At 39.4% G+C, this 20396-nt stretch overlaps 1 protein-coding gene across 1 annotated transcript in view; it reads right to left on the bottom strand.

The window, feature by feature from the left end:
• Window positions 1–20221, bottom strand: part of EPRS1 (glutamyl-prolyl-tRNA synthetase 1) — a 35018-nt gene extending 14797 nt beyond the window's left edge. The window contains exons 1-15 of the mRNA XM_087828948.1: window positions 20079–20221; window positions 18135–18219; window positions 17269–17368; window positions 16409–16565; window positions 15084–15223; window positions 14577–14671; window positions 11024–11150; window positions 10122–10314; window positions 8521–8692; window positions 7517–7750; window positions 6548–6632; window positions 6061–6120; window positions 2635–2745; window positions 1239–1375; window positions 186–393 (exon numbers count right to left, since the gene is read on the bottom strand). Coding sequence (XP_087685074.1) covers window positions 186–393; window positions 1239–1375; window positions 2635–2745; window positions 6061–6120; window positions 6548–6632; window positions 7517–7750; window positions 8521–8692; window positions 10122–10314; window positions 11024–11150; window positions 14577–14671; window positions 15084–15223; window positions 16409–16565; window positions 17269–17368; window positions 18135–18219; window positions 20079–20124 — 1950 coding nt within the window. The 5' untranslated portion in view covers window positions 20125–20221. The remainder of the gene's footprint in view (window positions 1–185; window positions 394–1238; window positions 1376–2634; window positions 2746–6060; window positions 6121–6547; window positions 6633–7516; window positions 7751–8520; window positions 8693–10121; window positions 10315–11023; window positions 11151–14576; window positions 14672–15083; window positions 15224–16408; window positions 16566–17268; window positions 17369–18134; window positions 18220–20078) is intronic.
• Window positions 20222–20396: the final 175 nt, after the last annotated feature.

Here is a 20396-nt window from a genome sequence, read left to right as displayed (position 1 = left end):
ACTGTGCCTCACTTTCTATCATCTGTAAAATGGGAACATAACACTTTTACATCTTTTTGTTTTAATAAAATTCTACAAACCTTTTCCATTTTATTTGAGCAACCAAATAATTAAAATTAATTTTAAAAATTCTAAAGAGAATTTGCATGACAGGGAAAGATGAAGCACGGCTTCCTTTAGGTTACCTTACTGTTCCTGTTGACATACTGCTTAAAGTCCTCCTCTTTTCCTAGCACTGGCTTTGTGATCAAGTGCTCGTAGGTGACACAGATGGCTGGGACGGGAAGGGCACGGGCCGTCTCTGCAAGCCAAGTGATTTTAGTGGTTTTCTTGAAGTCTTTGTTCTCCAAATTCAATTTTGCATCAAGAGATACAATTTTTCCATTTGCATTTCTAGGTGTAAGATTGAAAAGTGTTTTAAAAAAGTAAACCCTAACTGCCATAACAGTATCTGTAACAAACAGATGAGGAATTTTCTGTAACAAAATGGAGTAGGAATTTTCTTTGCAAAAATTTCAAACCACACACTTACTTGAATTTTTAATGTATGTCAGGCATGTATTGGTTAAGAAATGAATAAAATATCACCCTTACTATCAAGATACCAATAATCCACTGGACAACAGACCAACATACATCTGATGAAGAGCATGAACATATTTACAAACTTAAAAGTCAGCTGCACTGAGCATTACAAAAATCTAAAATATATTTTAAAACATTTAGCAATTGTTTAAAATCACATGCAATGACTGGACAATTAAGATGTCAGAGTTTACATAAATTAATCCTGGCATCCTATGTTCCATTTATGTAATCTTAAAATATAACTATAATCACTGGGAAGTACTACATATTCATCATTAAACAATCAATTTCAAAGCAGATTTTAGGATAAAGAATATGTTATACATATAAACTCTGGCCAAAGAATCCCTCTACCAAGCAACTGTAAAATGAGAATTAAATATCAAAAGGGACCCTAAAGCATTAGAAGTATTTTTATATCCAGATGAAGTAAACTTCAGCCTCACGAGCAAAAGCTATCCGGAGACCCTATTAGTAAAACTGGAGCATGTGCGGAAAAAACATTACCATCCAGAATGTGCAGTATTCGTGCCCGGGCAGACTTACTAGTCGGCCACATGAACGCATCTGAACCAGGTCATTTTTAACAATAAATAAACACAAAATACTTCTATTCCGTATTTCCTTGAAAACAAACAGAAAGTTCTTACTTGTGTATTTTAGTAATGTTGATGTTGCCCCAGTTTATAAAGGTCACCATCTCCCCCTCTGACAGCGTCTCTGCATCTGCACCTTCAATGAGCACTCTGGGACTGTACCACACAGGCTTCAGGCCCACGTCAGGATTCTGATGGGTAAAATAGGAGAGTGTTGGTTAAAACAACAACTTAATGAACCCAGTGTGGAAATTTACATTTTCTTCCATTTTATTCTTTCACAAACAAAAGTTATCTGTGTTAGTTGGAATCCCAGTCCTGTGACACTGGGTCAGTCAACTGACCGATAATTTGAATGGAGGAAATAAGGGGGCCAGGCCGAGATTATGTCCAACCTAAACCATTCTGTTTTCAGAGCTAGGACAGTATTATCTGTCACTCGGTGTCCCCCTACCAGAATATACTTTGCTATCCTAGCTGAACAATCAGATGCAAGATAAAGGCAAAGCTAAATCGATCAATCAATCCATTTCTCTCTCTCTCACAACTCTTATTAGGGTTCCCCTTAAAGTAACCCAAGTCTTCAAAATTAAAATATAGCTAATGTCATCATAGAAAGGCAATCACATAAGGCTACAGCCTAGAATATTTATAGCTCTGCCTGACGCACACCACCTTATGCATGAGTGAGTCCAGGGCCATCACACAGTGATGAGTAAGGTTGTGAGTCCATCAGTCTGCCAGTGTATGACCGAGTCTATGAACATACCCTTCATTACACAATGAGGGTATTCACAGACAACTCACAAAGCTGGAATAAAAAGATCTACCTTTGCTTCAAGACAACCAAGGAAGTTATGACCACCGAAGATGACAACTGTGGCTTGACTAAGAGGAGCTTCTTGCTACCCATATTTAAGATTTACATTCTGAATTTAGACAGATAGAATTTCACGTCACTGATATTTTGTAAAGCAGAGCAAAGAGCAGTGTGATACACTCGGATACAAGCTGTGACTTAATATTACTAGGGCCAGTGTTCTGGCTTAAAGACAAAGGTAAGAGTTAGCGAATAACCTAGTTAATAGAGAAGGCACCTCGGCTTCCATATAAAAATACCAGTGTGAACTGTCATACCTCATCTTTCAAAAGGACTCCAGGAAGAGATGCATTCTAATTACACACAGATATACTATCTCTCCAGAATTTTTTAAAAAGGTGCCATTTGGGTGTAACAGTTCTGTGTGATGTGCTGTAGATTTTATCAGGATAAATTTCTCCAGCAAGAAATTTACAAAAATGTTTTTTCCAATTAGTATCAACTCCTGACAAATAATGTTGGATAGAAATTATCCCGAAACCATGCTATGGACACCAAAGCGCATTCTCCCTTGTATTTATGATCCTGCCCCTCTACAGACAGAGCAATGCTGAGAGTCTGCAGGCTGACCTTTGGGTGCTTGGCCACTTCTTTCATCTCCTCCTGAGCTTCAGGGATGTGCACCGGGATCACCTCCTCCTTCAGCAGTGCAATGTATCGTGGCGCCACCGGGTCAATAACCTGCAACGACCCGTCCATGTGTGAGACACTCAGATCTTCTGCTACATCTCGTAAGTAAATGAAACAGCAGTGCAGGGACTCTAACTGGCTTCCACGTTACTGCATTTACTAGTGTTTTATTCTCCCACTGACACTTTGCTAACATTCTGACCGTCAAGTAGAAAAGAGAGAGACAATCGCAAATGAAGATGTGAAGGACCGAGAGCTCCTTTCCAAGAATAAGGACCGACAGGTGAACAGGAACCAAGGAGTTAAAGCATAAAATTAAGAGTACTATGAAAATAATCTTTAACTCTGAGGCTAGAAGGTAAGGAAAAATTATCCCATGGGGTAATATATTAATCCTACAGGTAAATATGATATCCAATTTTGTACTGTTGGGAAAGTCTGTTTTGAAGAAATATAGATATGTGTTTTAGTATAATTTTCTATAATTAGTTTTAGGCAATGCATCACCATCAAAAGCAGAAGAGCAAGAGGTCACTATAATAAGGCAATTCTGTAAATTAAAACTATAAACAAAATATTTCTACTTGTCTGCATGCTATATTTTTAAGATGGAGCTAAGTGATTAAAAAATCCCAATTTCGGGATAAACAAAGCAGATGCGAAAATACTCATCCACTTGCACTCCCCCCACACCTCCACAAAGAAGACATGAAGGTTTTCTGTTTAAGGGCACAAATTGACAAGTAGAATAGGAGAAGAGATAACAGTATCAAAATTCTGGAAGCGAGAGAAAATATGGAAGCAATCCCTCTCTGCTCCATACAACCAGGCAATTGCCTCTTCCCTACTACAACTAAAGAATGGAAGTTTCCTCTGGGAAAAAGAGGGTGCCTAGATCCTAGCAGACACACAACAGCTGATGGGAGGGTGCCAAGTGAATGCCTGATACTACATGTAAAGGCCCTCAGCAGTCTCCCCGCGTTTGGCTCCAAAGCCCTGGCAGCCAGGCCTCCACACTTCAGGCAGGTAACTAAAAGAAACATTTCTGGAAAAACTGCCTAATCTAAGAAAAAAGGTATATAAAGTTACTGCACAGAGATTTCTCAGCTATCTGCCCAGTCACAGCACCCTACAGTGAGCCCCAGCTGAGAAGCCCAACCCTTCCTCTTAGGGTCCCCAATCACTCTTTCAATCTCCCATGTCAAACATGAGCAGATAACCAGTGCTAACCAGACATCTGAAAAATGCCTTTATTATCAACATAAAAACAAAATTAACAACCCAGAGGAAAGAAATGCTTTCAGTAAAAAAAAAAAAAAAAAAAAAAAAAAAATACTGTTAATAAATATTATAACCATGAAACAGGAAGAGGAAGTTATTTTGAAAATTCAGAGAACAAAAAAGAAATCCTGGAACTATGAGCATAAATGCGCAACTCAACAGGAGGGTAACTGAGCAACTCCACCAGGAAACAGAGTCAGATGTAGATACAGAAAATAAGAGAGAAAGTAAATTAGAGAACCAGTCCATGGGCCCAACATTTGCTCAAGAACAGTTCCAGGGAGAAGGAAGAAAACTTAGTAGAGAACATTTCCCAGAACTGAAGGGATGCGTTCACAGACAGGAAGCCCCATGTTATCCAATGGATATGGGTGGATACAGACCCCACCACGGCACAGCATCATGAAATCTCCAAGTGAGCAAACAGGCACAGACAAGATCTGAAAAATCTTCTTCATCCCAGGCCCCTTCTCAGGGAGCTACCGGAGGATATGGCACAGCAAAGCAAGGGCTAACAAAAAGGAAAGGCAGAGCCACAAACCAGATGACCCATCACAGAATGAGCGCAAAGGTATGGCAGGAAGATGAGGAAGGCTGACCTGGAAGACAGCTGTGCTCACAAGCTACCTGGCCACTAGTCTAGATCAAGTCCCAGCAGCACGAAGGCTGCGGCAGAGAAGTCTCCAAGTGAAACAAAGAATACCTGAGGCATGTGAACATTTTTGTAGGGAAATTAGACAATTTGTGCAGAGTTTGAGATAGAATTAGGAAACTAAACAAATAAGGGGAATGGGCAAAACAATCAACTACAAGAAAAGCAACAAGTTATGAGAAAAAGAAACCTCATCTCTGATATGCGAAGTCAACTGATGATGCCTAGCACTAAAAAATCAAGAAGTAGCGACATGTGTCATTTAGAGATATAGGCAAAAAATACCAAAAGAATGATCTGAAAGAGCTGAAAGTGATTTATCCAGAAAGAGAAAATGGAAGGAAGGATGATAGAGGAATGTGCAGAACTACGTGACTATAGTGAAATGTATTTCATATATCTGAACTAAGTATACATCTTTAATAAAACTTAAAACCTTTAAAATTTGATTAATAAAAAGTACACCAATGTTAATTTTTTTGTAAATTCTACTTGCATTTATTATTAGTAACTGCAGCAACGGAAAGAACCAATTAGTCATTCCTTTATGTATTAAAAAAACTGACTGAACACAAAAGACTAAATAAAATAAATTCAAGACACATGCGAGACAAGCAACTACTTCTTGAGGCAAGGCGTCAGCAAACCAAGCAGCAGCACGAAGAGTTGACAGAACACAATCACAGAAACCACTGTAAAACACAGCACTTCAATGATTTGCCTTATTATAGTGTCCAAGCATCTGCTTCCAATTAGCAATAGTAACAGTGTCAATATGCAATATTCCTCATTTGACGTTCATTTAAGAACCACTTTTTAAAAAGCTAGATTCAGTAAGACACAGGATCATAGTTAATACGACACAATGGAATTTGTCATTTTAAAACTCTGTTCTCTCAGTACACAAGGGAACAGTATCCAGAATAGAATTAGCCAAATCTTCCCTTTGCCACTCAGAAAACCAGAGGATGTTTTTTAAAACTCGGAATAGTGCATTTTCAGTGGGTTTGTATGAGCAAGTCTTAAAGAATGTGATTGTGCTTCAAAGCTGTGTAACAGCTCAGGTTATATCATGTAATATGCTAGAAGCCACGTGCTAAGTAAGGCAAATAAAAGCATTAAGTGATACCTTCTTACAGAGAGCTCGCAGCTTGAAAGCAGAAAATGAAATGCAGTGTTCATAAAAGATTTAAGGACAAACTGTTACTGTTTCCCATTACTCCAAGTTTGCTTGTCTGAACCACTGTTACTCGACAGTATAGTTAACAGGCTTAGCTCTTTACATGTTTAAAAAAGGAAAACATTCTATTTTCCTGAAAGTCTATAAAAATGATAATACTCTTCACGAAGCTGCCTCCACCATGAGCACACTAATGAATTCTACGTGTAAGAGTTAGACGTGAGGAAAGAAGGTTAATAGCCAAAACACATACCTTTTTGTTAAATGCCCAAATTTTGTCCCATTCCATGTTCACAACTGAACGCGAGGAGCCCTAGAAAAACAGTAATAAAATGGCTTAAAGGACAAGAAGTATTAATTAGAATATTTTCTTAACTAAAGTTGTATATGTTAGAAAAAATAAGCCCAATAATTATGTACAAGTTCATTTCTGTTGGAATATAAACATTATGTACAAGCTAATTTGGTACATTCAAGAGTTACAGCTGACAATCATATTGCACTGGGTAAAAACACTACCGCTGCTTTTGTCCAACCCTAGCTCAGGAGGTTAGGACACTCTCAGTTTTCCATTATTATAAACAGTGCCAAACATACTCTTTTAAAAAAAACAACATTCTGTCCTTGCATTATAAGGAACATACAAAAAATAGAAGGAACAGAAATAATAAAGACCAAGGGGATATTAAGAGACAATTGAAAATTCAAGCAGAGAATCTGGAAAAGAAACCATCATTCACCTGAGCAGCAATAAACTGCTTCAGTCCTTCAACTGTCATCCCTCTTCTCAGCACACCACGAACTGTAGGGAATCTTGGGTCATCCCTGGGAAACAGGAACATTTTTAAATACCAAGGAGCCTGGCCAAGCGTGGCTCAGCAGTTGAGCATTGACCCAGGATCCAGGCGATCGGGGTTCGATTCCCAGTCAGGGCACATGCCCGGGTTGCGGGCTCGATGCCCAGGTGGGGGCATGCAGGAGGCACCCGATCAATGACTCTCTCATCATTGATGTTTATATCTCTCTCTCCCTCTCCTTTCCTCTCTCTGAAATCAATAAAGGTATATTTAAAATAAATAAATAAATAAATAAAACCAAGGAAATTTTTTTAATGTGTGCAGAGTACAAAATATCTTAACGAATAATATTATATTCAGCTTGTTAAATATTTAGACTAAGAGCTGGTTGTAATAATTGGCTAGATCACAACCAGAGAGCCCAAGTTCATTAAAGAGAAAAACTGCTCACTAGTCAACTATTGCTCAGCAAAATAAATGCACCTCCGGAAACAGGAGAAGTACATTTGAGGAAAGACACAGGGTGACATCTTCAAATACAGGAAATCCAAGCATTAAAACAGTAGGTGCTTTTTACTTTAACACTCAAGGTCTCTGTTCTACCTATGACCATGAGACCAGATCTATGAAGACGAGAGACTCACAAGTACTTTTCTATTAAATGCTGAGATCTGCCCTCATGTGTTTTTCATTCCCACGGCCATGGCCCACAACATACTCTATGTCTGCAGCATTGAAACAAAGGGGAAGGGGGACCTGATGCACTGGAGCAAATAAAGACAAGGATAGAAATCCTACAGGCCTAGCACTGCACCTCCTCCCATCCATCCTCCCCACCCCTCACAGCAGTTTAGAAGTCCCAGAGACACCATGCCCCTACTTCCTCTCAATTCTAGGCAACAGTAAACATACCATCCGTCCACTAGTCCTTCGTTTACAAACCACGTGAGCTTTCTCTTGGACAGCACTGTGTTGTTGAGATTTAATCGACTATATTCCCAAATGTACGGTTTTCTGATGCCTAAAGCTTCAATAAACCAATAAAACTGCTCATCTCGGTCATGGTATTCCGTTGTTCTCAGCGCATGTGTAACCCCTTCCATGCTATCCACTATGGGGCAGGCAAAATCGTATGTCGGATAAACACTGGGAAAAAGGGAATATTTTAAAAAATCAACATGAAGTATTTCAGCTTTCTCATCTTAGATTAGGCATTATAAACAACAACACTAATTTAAAATATAATTCTTTACAAATTAGGGATTTCTTAAAAACCAACATGTTTTAGGACTCATAATAATCAAAGTATTATCAAAACATCATAGGACTTTGAGAACAATAAATCAGCTGCCCACTCAATATTCAAACAAAAAGCAAATTTGCAACTTAATAGACAACTGGGTACTGGTGCAGCCAGCTCCACAACCATTCTCTGTAATGACCAATGTAATCATGGTACGAAGCAAAATACATAATAATTTTGAGGGAATTTAGCTTTCCAATATCTTAATCTCACACTCAAGTAAATGGAATCACTTTTGTAATTAACTGCATTCAAGAACAGACAAGAGAAAAAATTATTAGTCAATTAAAATTCCATTTAAGATGGAATACTCCTAAAAAAATTTCTGACTAAACAAATGTACACAACACATAAGCAATTTTCATTTGAATTTTAAAAAATGTATTACTGCATTACGACTTCTAACTTTTAAGATAGAACTTCATGAAGATGCTACTGCATTAGGCTTCACAATTATTTGATATGAGAATGTGGATGCAAATTCATTGTTCCGGTTCATCTATGATGAACAAAAATCAGAAATCTTGACTATCCTGCGTCTACTCCGAGTTTACAGGAAGCACCAGAGCAGAGCACAGCAGGCTACCAAGCATAATGAGAGAGAAAACCTTACTTGTATCGACTTCCAGTTCTTGGGTGAGGGTGAATTTTGCAGCGGTACAGTGTGGGATCCCTCATGCACCCATTGTTACTGCTCATGTCAATTTTTGCTCGCAAACAACAGGACTGACCAAATGGGCTCCCTTTTTTCATTTCTTCCCACATTTGCAGATTCTTCTCAACAGCTATAAAATGAGAGTTATATTAGTTTATCTAATTTATATTGGTTTATCTAGTTTATATTAGTATTACTAGTTGGGTTAAATTCAAATTTTCTTAAATAAGAGTCCTGTGATTTGACACAGTGTTCATGTTCTGGCTTTATATTATCAGCACACTCCACTGGGCTTAAAAGGACTGTAATAGTTCCAATATCTGGCACCAAGGGTAAATGCACTGTTTTTTATGCAGAAGACTCACAGGACGCTTAGGAAATACCCTCTATAAAAATGTTTTAAAAGTCAAGTCAACACATTCTATGTGAGGTACTGATGAAGGCTAAGAGAAGTATGAGGCCTGAAGGTTTCTCTCATCCACTGTTTCCCATTTTCCATCACAGCCCAATGGGCTGGCACCCCTTAAATTTAACACTGTGCCTCTGAAGGAGCAGCACTCCTTTGCCACCTCATGTCCAGGGAGAGACTAGTCTGGCCCCGCCCATGGGGCCCACAGACTTCAGTGCTGCAGCCCATGCCCATCTGGAGAACATGGCTCAGGCTGGGAGCCTGAGCTAGAGGCTCCCCCAAAGCCCCTTCTGTCATTCCAGTGGGAAGCAGGACACTCTGGGATCCAAGAAAATGAGAGCGGATAGAAAACAGACAGCGATACAAGTTTAAACCCAGAAAAAGAAAGCTACATCCCAAGTGACTATGGTCCTACCTATGTCAGAATATCGAAAACCTGCCCCATGTCGATAAAGAGCTGCTAAACGCTGATGCTCTGCAGAAACTACTGAGATACAACAGACACGTGACCTGCTCTCAAAGGATCAAGTTAGGTCTAAAAGTCCAGTTGGTAACTGAGAAATGGAGAAAAACTTAAAAAAAAAGACTTCTGTAACTATTTGAATTTACTCTACTTCCCTAATGAGACACTCCACATTTAACAATAATAGTGTGGAAGTTCTGGCAACATAACCATAGAAGGAAAATAGCCCATTTCTGAGGCTCAGGGACAAGTAATGAACAAGAAAGATATGCTTTTCTGTCGGGCACTATTTCAGAGATATAGTATATTATGTTAGCATTTACCCACATGCTGAGAAAATTTGGCATGAATATTGTCATCACCACACACTTTACAAAGGCTGAGCATTTACACATGGAGAAAGATGCAGGCACACCCAAGAAGGAGCCGCTCAAGCGGAATGAATGAAACGCACAGGCTGCACATAGCGAGAGGCGCGGGGAGTGTACACCTCACGTGCGGTTGTGATGCTAACAAGGCAACAAGGTAAAGATGACGGAGAAAGAAGATTTCTGAGAGAGGAACTAACGCATGGCCCATATTCCCAAATGTTTCAAACCAGTGTATTTCACAGGAAAGAAATCATGTTTTACAAAGCACAGAGCACAAGAACATCAATTAAAATGTAAAACACTAAGTGGGCCTTACAATTGTTTCTATGCTTGGATTCTGTCCTCTGCTCACGTTCAGCTTTCATCTGCTCGGGAGGAGTATCGTCCACATAAGCCTTCCCTTCCTGAATTAGCTTCTCTGCACATTTCATTATAGTTTCAAAATGATCCGAGGTGTAAGTAAACTGGTCTGGTTTGATATGCAACATTGCGACATCTTCCAGGATAACCTGCAGTAAGAACCAAAAATCACCATCGGTTTATCTTTCCCATTTCCTTGTGCATTTTCAATCCTTGATACTGCATTTGGGCAAATGTAATAATACACCATCAGTCTTATTTAGCCTGAAAATGGTTGTGGAAGTTGTACGATATTAAATCAGAAAAAAAAAAAGAGAGATTCATTATACTAGCTTCCAAATTTTCAGCTGAGAAAGTGATCTCATGGTGGAGCTTTCCATTTACTCTGGAAAAGCTGGTTATTACTGGCCGTTCTGACATTTGCCCTTTTTGAATACACTGCAGTGCTTCAACGCAGAATAAAGATGACGTAAGAGACTAGGAAACCTTCACACTTCCCAATGCCTAGTTGGTGTCTGTTTCAGTCATGAACTTAAAATTATATGACAAAAAGGAAACCTGCCCCTAGTTACCCAGTAATTTAAGAAATTGGTACTTATAGGAAAACAGAGCACTTAGGTGAATTCTACAACAATTGAGGAAGAAAAAAACAAATTGAAGTTTTGGGTATGGGAGATCAGTATTTCCTGGCTTAGGTCTCAGATACAATATACAGATGAAGGAAAAAAAGCGTCTATGAGAACAAAATTTACTGTCATGAATCAAGTTTCTATTTAATTCACATACCATGAAGGTATCAGGTCACCGTCTGATTTGAAATAACTTCTGACAAAGGGTTATCACTACACCTTTAATTACCTTCTCAAAATCTTCCTTTTCTTTCTCAGGATTTGTGTCATCGAATCTCATGATCAGTTTCCCTTTAAAGTTAACCTGGTAGTGCTGGTTGAGAAGAGCAGCTTTGGCATGCCCAATGTGTAAGTAACTAAAACAAAAACATTTCAAAGAAACTCATTAACATGTCTTAACTGAAGACTTACACTTAATCTTTCTGAGGAGATGAAAGCTAAACAAAACTCCTTCTAGCTGGTACCCCAGTCGTATTTTATTTTGAAACAGAAAGTCCTGGGATAGAAAATATGACCCTGACAGGAAGAAAACAAGACTACCACATTTATAAAATAATCTTAAGAAATAATTTCATATGTAAAATCTCAAAAAGAGACAAGTTATTTATAAACATTACCACCTTTTTTCAAACGGGGGAACTCCTGGTCATTTAATTAGAGGAAAGCTACTTCCAACACTGTTTCAATGCTACCTGGTGGTGTATCTCTCGTAAGACTGATGCTACTGAGAACGGGCACCCATAATGCACACTGGGAGAAGCACCTGTCTGAGACTGCCCATCGCTGCAGTAACCAACTGGAAGAGCACATGAGATCAGGAAGCCACAGAAGAGCTACTTCCGTTTTCTCTGAAGCCTAAATAAAAGAATTTTTAAATAATTCTGAAGGTCTCATCCAGTACCAAGGTCTCACTCCATGAAACAGTCTATGTAAATACTACTCTGTTCCTATGGGTAGCTGACAATTATAAGGAATAAAATCAATTAGAGACAAGGTTGATAATACTACACACATCAGCGTCCTCTATCAACGACGTGGGTGAAAAGAAACATCCTACATTACTGCTGTTGAAAATACAATTTATCCAGCAGCAAACAAGGCATGAAGCATGGAAGTTTAATTGGCTCTCACTAACTTTTATTAGTTTCAATTGATAATGGTAGCTGCAGTCACAATGTTCTACAGTCACCTAGTGTCACACATACCTCTCATCTGGGTTGATATCGACAGGGAAGGGGAAAAAATACAACACCTTGTATGTCCCTATATCATTTTAAAAATCACTTCTTTTTTTTAGAAACTCATATAGCATTCTAGGTCAATCATTCCATTTTAAGTAATGTGTATATGCACAGGTTAATGCAGACAAGTACGATGCAATGCACTTAGGGTTATTCAAAACTTTCTGCATAAAATAAAGGGTCGTAAGTGGTATCCCAGATGAGATTCTAGAACAGAAAAAGGACATTAGGAGAAAACTGAAAAAATCCAAAAACGATATGGAGTTTTGATGATAATAATATATCAACTGTGGTTCATTAGTTGTGACAAGATGTTAGCTTCAGGAAAAAACTGAGTGCAGGGCATATGGAAACTTTTTGCACTATTTTTGCAACATTCTTGTAAATTTAGAACTATTTTAAAATAAAAAGTTTATTAAGAATAAAATAGAGAACTGCATTTCAAGAAAGAAACAGAAATACTTTGTGTGGTCTTCACTGCAAGTATTATACCCATAGCATGCTACCCCCATTGTTAATGAAAAAAAAAGACTAATAATCACTGACTACCTGCTACCTCACAGGTAATGTGCTAGACTTTACATACGGGAATTAACAGGAGAGGTGATAAAAATCAAACCATTATCTTACAATTAAAGATATAATTTCTGAATCTGAAAAAATGTGTGCATTTCTAAGAATTCAAACCCTCAAGAAAGCTAACGGGACCATAAAACATTCACTCAATAACTAAAATAATCAGCTCAAGAGACAACCTATATTAGAATAGCTAAAGAAAATAAGATCCATGCTGCATTAATTAGTGCTGATGCTGAACTGGGCTTCTGCCACACGTAACAGACACAGGCATAAGTCATGTGGACTCTAGAGCCAGACAGTGTGAGTTTGAGTTGGCAACTTGCTAAAACATCATATGAATCAGCTTCGGAAACCATTTGTAAAGTGGCGATAATAGTGTCTTCCTCACAGGGCTATCAGGATTAAATAAGTGACTGCATGTAAAGTGCATGGTGGTACTTGCTCAAAAGAGGTATGCACACATGTTAGCTAAGAAGAATAAAAGGGGAGAGTCGAGCATTCTGGCCTTTCATGCAAGACAGAAAAAGATGATTAAAAAATAATTAAAGAATTCTTTAGTAATATAAGGAATTATGATAAAAAAAATATGGAAAACCTGAACATTGATTTATATTCCAAATCCCAAAACTGTATTTGGCCAAGAGCATGGTCTCAAATAGACATAATTTAGAACACATGAGGAACTCACTATTTCAAGAAGTGAGAGAAAATATAAAAAGAATCAAAAAGGACTTATGTTCAAATGGCATCGCTATGAACAACTACTGCTAGGAGAGTGGCTTTTATTACACCACTGAAGTCACTGCCCAACAAGACAGCCATGACCTCTTATCGCAAGTACACAAGAGCAGAACATTGGGTGGCAGGGACCCAAGACGTCTGTGGGACTTATACCATGTAAGACAGGTATTACTGATGACTGATTCCATTCAGTCGACTCCAATCATTTAATGATTCAGTCTGCGCATTTCCCAGAATCATCATTTCTCTTTCATTTCCTCTACCCATCCTTCATTTCACCATCTGAATCAACCTTAGAAAAGCAGAGGAAATGGGGAACTGTAAACCTGGCTTTGCTGGCAATGGTGCCGAAGAACTACTAAGAACAGCTACAACAAAACTGTTCGTCTGCCATTTTCTACTGTCTATACATTCCATCCACCAAAGATAGGGAAGAATTGGACTACACAGTGAAAAACCTGAAACTAAATAAAATCTGGGGGAAGAAAAAATCATCTCATTTACAGAATGTGGTACAATACTTTCCTAATGGCTAAGCTCCCGTGGCTAACAGGAGGCATTTTAAATCAATCAGAGGCACTATATTATATTAGTATCATCGGAAAGGCTCCATTACAAAGCTTGTCTCATGTGCTTGAAAGAGGCTATGCAAAGGCAGAGACTCCCGTCAGTCTTGGGGATGCTGGGCAAGGCTTGAAGCAGCCCCAGGATGCTGATCTTCAGTCACAACAGTCCTTTCCCTAATGAGCTACTAAACTTAATATTTTCTGTGGGTGCCAAGAGTGAAAAGGCTGGGGAAACCTGCTAATAATTTTCAGGACTCCCCTTCCTTTATTTGGGAAAAAAAAATAACTGAAAAGAATTCTACCATAACTTCTACTGCTAATGACACAAATATAAATCCTTATTAAATGAAAGCCTAAAAATCTCAAAATGTAACTAAAACTTAATCCTTCCTATTTATGGATATTTTTCAATTATAATTAAAATTCTGCCTGGGATAAAATATGAATGCTATCTCTCCTGTTGAGTTAATAAATTAAAACTATATATTTAATACATTATCAATAATTAAGGATTAAGATATTTAAAATTTTTAACTCCCATAATTAAAATCTTATTTTCTTCTATATGAACCTATAATTACTAAAAAATTTTGTAACTACCTAAAGATTTTCCACTAAATACATTCAATTATAATTTTAAGTTTTATTTTCTTACCCACTAGCCTCTGGAGGAAATCTGACAGTAACCTTTCCCATCTCAGCACCTGGAAGCTCAATAAATTTCCCAACATCTGGCTTTTTCTGAGGTGCCTGAAAATAAACAACAAAATAATTATATAGTTAAATGTTTGACAAAAAGGCTCTGCAGAAGAAAAGCCCAGCACTCAATGGTCAATGGTTCAAAAACCAAAGAATAGAAGCTTTAGGAGGCAGAAAAGATGGTGTACCTAAAAATAACAAGATTTTAGTTACTTGGAGTTTGAATTTCCCAAGGGACACACACTAGACGCTCATCATCTTTTAGACCTATAATTATGTAGATTATGGCTTTATGTACTTAACCAGCTGCAAAGGCAAGCCAAGACTTACAGTAGCAGATTCATCCAAGAATATCCTATTTTATTCTTAAAAGAAAATAAACTATGACTAGGAAGAATTTTCTTTTCAAATCTGGGGTCTCAGAGAGACTAAGATGGCAGCATTAAAAAGGTAAACGGCTTACCACTTTAGCTTTGGCTGTTGGAACACTCCACTTGGTGCCTACAGACTGGAAGGCCTGCTGGGCTTCGAGGAAGCCAAACCAGCGCTTCACATGAACTGGGGCCTTGTTCTGCTGGAACTGCTCCTGCCACGCCGCATTTCCTATCAGAAAACATAATTTTAAAACCATTCAGTAAATCTGCAACTGCAAAGCAAAGTTTCAGTTATGGCTGATTTCAGTAAAGGAGATGGCGTAGAGTTATGCTTCTATAATGAATGATATCTGGGCACACACTGAAATGTTTTCCAAAACTTTAATATAGTTTACAGAAGTTAGTTAAAAATATTTTTTCAGTTCAGTTCACTGAAATGAATACTGAATCCTGCCCTCACCACTGCCATATGCACACTGTAAGGCCACTGATACATTTCATAATTAAGGAAAAGCTTTAAGGAGGTCAACTAGAGAACAAAATAAAAATTAAGATCAAGAAGCAGCTCACTTCTTCTGCTGTAGTATCAAAACTAGGTTCTGAAGGATATTTATTTAATTTTAAGATCACAAAGCTATATCCTCAAGATATTATCTTCCTTTCATGAACATTAAGTCAAAAATCAATTTAGATTAAAATGTCATGATAAACCTACAGATGAAAAGATCTAACTAGAAAAGTTCTTCAGTTTATGTTGGTTATCATTAAGACAATTTAATTTAATTTAGAGAAAAGCTTAAGCCACAAAAGAGTATAGAAAATATTTTTTAAACCCCACATAACCCAGATTTAAAGAATAATAAAGCATTATGGCACAGTTCTTTGAGGCTTGCTTTTACAGAAAGTAAATTAACAAAATACAGGTCCCCTTTGTACCTCTCCTCAATTCTGAATCTGTACCTGTTGCAAATGAGTCACAGAAGATAGAAAAAGTGACACCCCCTCCCCCGCAGAAGGACAACTCCAGCTCGCCCCCCTCAAGCACACTCCTACACTGAGCAATCAGACCACAGTGTCTGGAGTAGAGTAATGGCTGAGAGAGGAGAGGCCTGACATACATGGGATGAGGGCTTCTTTAGCAGGAACAAGGCCAACTCCAAAGGCAAGAGGGGATCTGAGGTAGTGAAAGAGAGAGATGACCTCCAGGGGCAGCAGAGGATACAGAACTCCTGTGACTGGACAGGAATACAATAGCTGGGTCAGTTGTTTCTCTGTAAGCAAGTCCTAAGTGACTGCCAATAAACAGATATATAAGTAGAGTGTTCATTCATATACATAGAAACATGTATACTTCTTATCCAGAAAAACATTAAATAATTAAAATAGATCAATCTTCAAGAAGAATTACTGATACCTTTCAGGGTGGCCCAGACACACAAATCTGCTAAGCTCAAGGAGTTTCCAACCAAGTATGTTCTCAGAGACAGGCAATGATTGAGCTCATTGACTGCAGAAGTAAACAAATTGCATGATGACAATTTTGTAGCACTAAACTCCAACCAGTGATCAATCTGTGAACACAAAAAAGAAACGCATCCCAGAATTTAGATTTAAATAAAAACAAACAACCTCAGTTAGAACCAAGCCTTTCTTATAACAGTGATAGAATTTACCACTATGTGGATCTAATTGTAATTGCCTGGGATCTAAATTGGCACTTACATAGACACGTTTTGTTATTTTTCTATGCTTTCTTTTTTGCAGGGGCATTCAGGGGCACTTTCAGGGAAGAAAAAGAAAAAGAGAGGCGAACTGGCAGCAAGAAAAAATAACCAAGTGATTGAACCCAACAGCTGGCAGGTACCTAGATAAAACAGATTCATCCACTTGCAGAACTTAAAAGTAAACACTTGGAAACTACTCTTTGTAGTCTGAATTTTAACTACTCTAGGTCTGTTGCCTCATCTGTAAAGTAAGGGAATTGTGTAAGAGGATCAATACGGTCACATCCAGCTATGAGTTTCCAGGAATCTGGGAAGAGGAAGACAGCACTCAATAACCCAACAGGACAGCTGGTATGGGGTTAAAAGTTCAAAGTTAGAAGCTAAAAGTTTTTTTCTGAAAATAAAAACAGGATGAGAATCCCTTAACCTGGTCTACAACTAATACTCGAGTGTTAATAATAGTACATAAGCCAACAATAAAATGAAGTTCTCCAAAGAGTAGAAGCATAAACCAAAACAAATTACTCCCAAGAAAGTGTTCGCTCCATACCTCAGCATGTTCCATCAGGTTAGAGCCGTAGAGCCCAGCTGTAGTTGCAACTCTAGCCAAGTAACGAAGTATGGAATTCACGTCTGTGAATACCACATTTCTACAATATAAGCATGACACAAAATATTACTGTGGCCCTAGCAAATCAGTAAGTCATGAGACTTATGAAGAAATGTAAAAATAGAAAGCTTCTATTTACCACGTATTTTCTACTATAGCCCAGTAAAAAAAAGTAATTTGTTCTTTACTCTCTTTCTATCAAATTCCAATTTGTTCTGAAAAGTTCAGCTAAAGTTCAATTCAACAACTGACTTCGGAGTAGATTATCTATATGATGTATCATCCTTCTATTCAGTGGTGAAAATATGAAAATATAATTGGGATATTAAGAATAACTGGTTTACAATAAATCAAAGCAACAAAACCAAGGATATACTGTCACAGAGAAGCTGGTTTTATCAACTTCCAGGTAAAGACAGATCAAACCCCATCAAAACTGTTTTTGAAAACTTATTTTAAAAGACCCAAAACCATAAAGAAAAAGAGATAAGAATAGATAATAAAATAATTCTTACCAAATTTATTTCCTATTACTACTGACTTTAAATATTTCCAGTTTCCCACCAGAATAAATTACAGTGGTATTTCAAGTCCCTACACATACACCTTTCTGTACATTTCTAATATCTTTTAAACAAATTACAAATATAAGTCTCTGAATATAGTTCTTTGAGAATGAAGAAAAGCATACTTCTTTCTAGGGACTATCTACCCATTAGCAAATAAAACACGCATACAACATTTAATCCTGGAAATTTTTAAAATGCTGCTCGGTACTGAAAACAAAGATATAAAAAAGCACTTACTCAGACACACGAAGAATATTCTCTTTCCCTTCTTCAACAAAAATGCTGACATTGTCTTTCACATGTTCTACTGCCAGCAAAGCACCTAAAAATAAGATGAAAATATTCCTCCTTATATTTCTCCTGTAGTATTTAAAACTTGAATCATAAAGCAATCAGGATATTAAGTCTTGCAAAGGGTAAGCTTTCCCCCCAGGAGTCTGGAAACAGAAAGTACTAGAGTCTTCTGATCTTGGAGAAATAAAAATCAGAAACCATTCACTGGCACAGTCCAGCTGCTTTTGAAGATGCTCAGCTTCCAGCTAGGGACTCTGCAATTAATCTTTTCCTCCCTCAGGAGACAAGAGAAAATTAGAACAGTGCCTTGTATAAAAGCTACTGTTAATAGCATTTGAGTGATTACTATGTGGAAGACACTGTACCAAACGCTTTCGGTCTTTAAAATTTTTACTCTTTGGAGTACCCTTAAGAGGCAGACTCCTTTATCTCCATTTTACGGGAGAGGAAACTGAGGCTTGGAGGGGTTCCAGCCCAAAGCCCTTGGCTAAATATGCGGCAGCTGGTATCTGAACCAAGGTCTAAGGCAGTCCAGAACTGAAAATCTAAAACACAGTGTGTGATCTGCTTCTCAACACATCGACCACACTGCCTAGCGCTTTTCAGCTTGAGGATCAAATCCATTTCTTTTAAGAGTTCACTGATTTGTGCGAAGCGCAGCCTACAATGACGGGGTCCAATGTGTTAAAACAGCATTTTTTAAAAAAATGTTTAGCAGGCGTGGCTCAGCGGTTGAGCATCGACCTAGGATCCAGGTGACTGGGGTTCGATTCCCTGTCAGGGCACAGGCCCCGGTTGCGGGCTCGATCAATGACTCTCTCATCATTGACGTTTCTCTCTCTCTCTCTCTCCCTCTCCTTTCCTCTCTCTGAAATCAATAGATATATTTTTAAAAAAATAAAAAATGTTTAAAGTGGCTATTAAAAATTGTGTGTTTGGTTAGAATACACTCAGAGCAGCACCAACGCCTGGAAATGCAATGCAGAATTCGTCAGCCCTATGCGACCCCCTGTATCTAAAAGAGCTGGGCTTCTCGGACATTAGAAAGGTACCCACGTGTCTACACGACGCAGACGCATTAACAGACACGAGATCGATAACAGGAAATTATTTCGTGTAACTTTCCCAAAGTAATAAATAAATTTAAAATAATAAAATAAAATAAAGCAGAAACCCTAAGCGATCCCTGCACAATAGCCTTGCCCGCGCTGAAAACGCAGTTCCGAAGGGAACTAAGTGCACGGGAAGATGACAGCTCCCCACGCTTCAGGACATTTCACAGCGCGAAATATAAGTCACCTTCCATTAAAATAAATGCAACCTCGCCCGGCGTTTTAAACGCCACTGGGGCCGTCCGCCGCCTCCATCCCTTTGAACCCGACGAAAAGCAAACAGAAGTCAAGGCGGGGGGGAAGGGGGGGTGAAGGGCTTTTCTGAAAGAAGCGAGAGAGAGGAGACGACGGCAAACAGACCGAAGGGGGAGGACATTCTACAAGAGGGGAAGGGGAAATAGTGGGATTTTGAATTTCTAAATGTTACTTCTACGAGCAGCTCCCGGTTCTCCGGGGGGGGGGGGGGGAGTGATTTCAAAGAGAGAGAGGGGAGTTGGCTGGAAGTCATCCCTCTGAGAGAGAAGGGCCCCGCTGTCGCGGCTCACACGGCGCCTCCCTCCGCGCCCCAACAACCTGTCTTCAGGCGCAGATCCACTGCCGGGGGACAGAAGGCGAGGGGCGCCGGGGCTCCTCCGGGCACAAGTCGGGGGGCAGAGGGAGGCCTCCTCTTGCGCCCCTGGATCGCCCCTGCGCCAGCCCGGGGCGTGGCGACCTTCCCGCCCCGCACCCGCCCCGGCTGATGCAACCCACACCGCCCGCGGCCCCGGGCCCTCACCCAGAGGCGGGTTTCCTGAATTCACGGTCAGACACAGCGTCGCCATCTCCACGGGTCTGCGGGTCCACGGGGAGCTCGCCTGCCCGACCGCCCCAACCACTCCTGACGCGCCGAAAGCCGGGAGCTGCAGCGGGTGCGCGCCCCTGACGCTCACGCTGACGCTAACGCCGCCGCAGCCTCGCCCCTGCGCCGTGGCCGTGGCCGTGGCGTTTTGCGCACACCAGCTACGTCATCTCCGCGCGCCGTCTGCGTCCGCCGTCCCGCCCCTCGGCGGCTAGAGAACGCGAGACCCAGGTGGCCTTCCTTGTCGCGACGGGA

Source organism: Miniopterus natalensis, chromosome 21 (assembly GCF_054644295.1).
Source record: "Miniopterus natalensis isolate mMinNat1 chromosome 21, mMinNat1.hap1, whole genome shotgun sequence".
Classification (NCBI taxonomy): Eukaryota; Metazoa; Chordata; class Mammalia; order Chiroptera; family Miniopteridae; genus Miniopterus; species Miniopterus natalensis.
The sequence above is the reverse complement of the archived record's forward strand: the minus strand, read 5'-3'. Positions and strand labels throughout refer to the sequence as shown.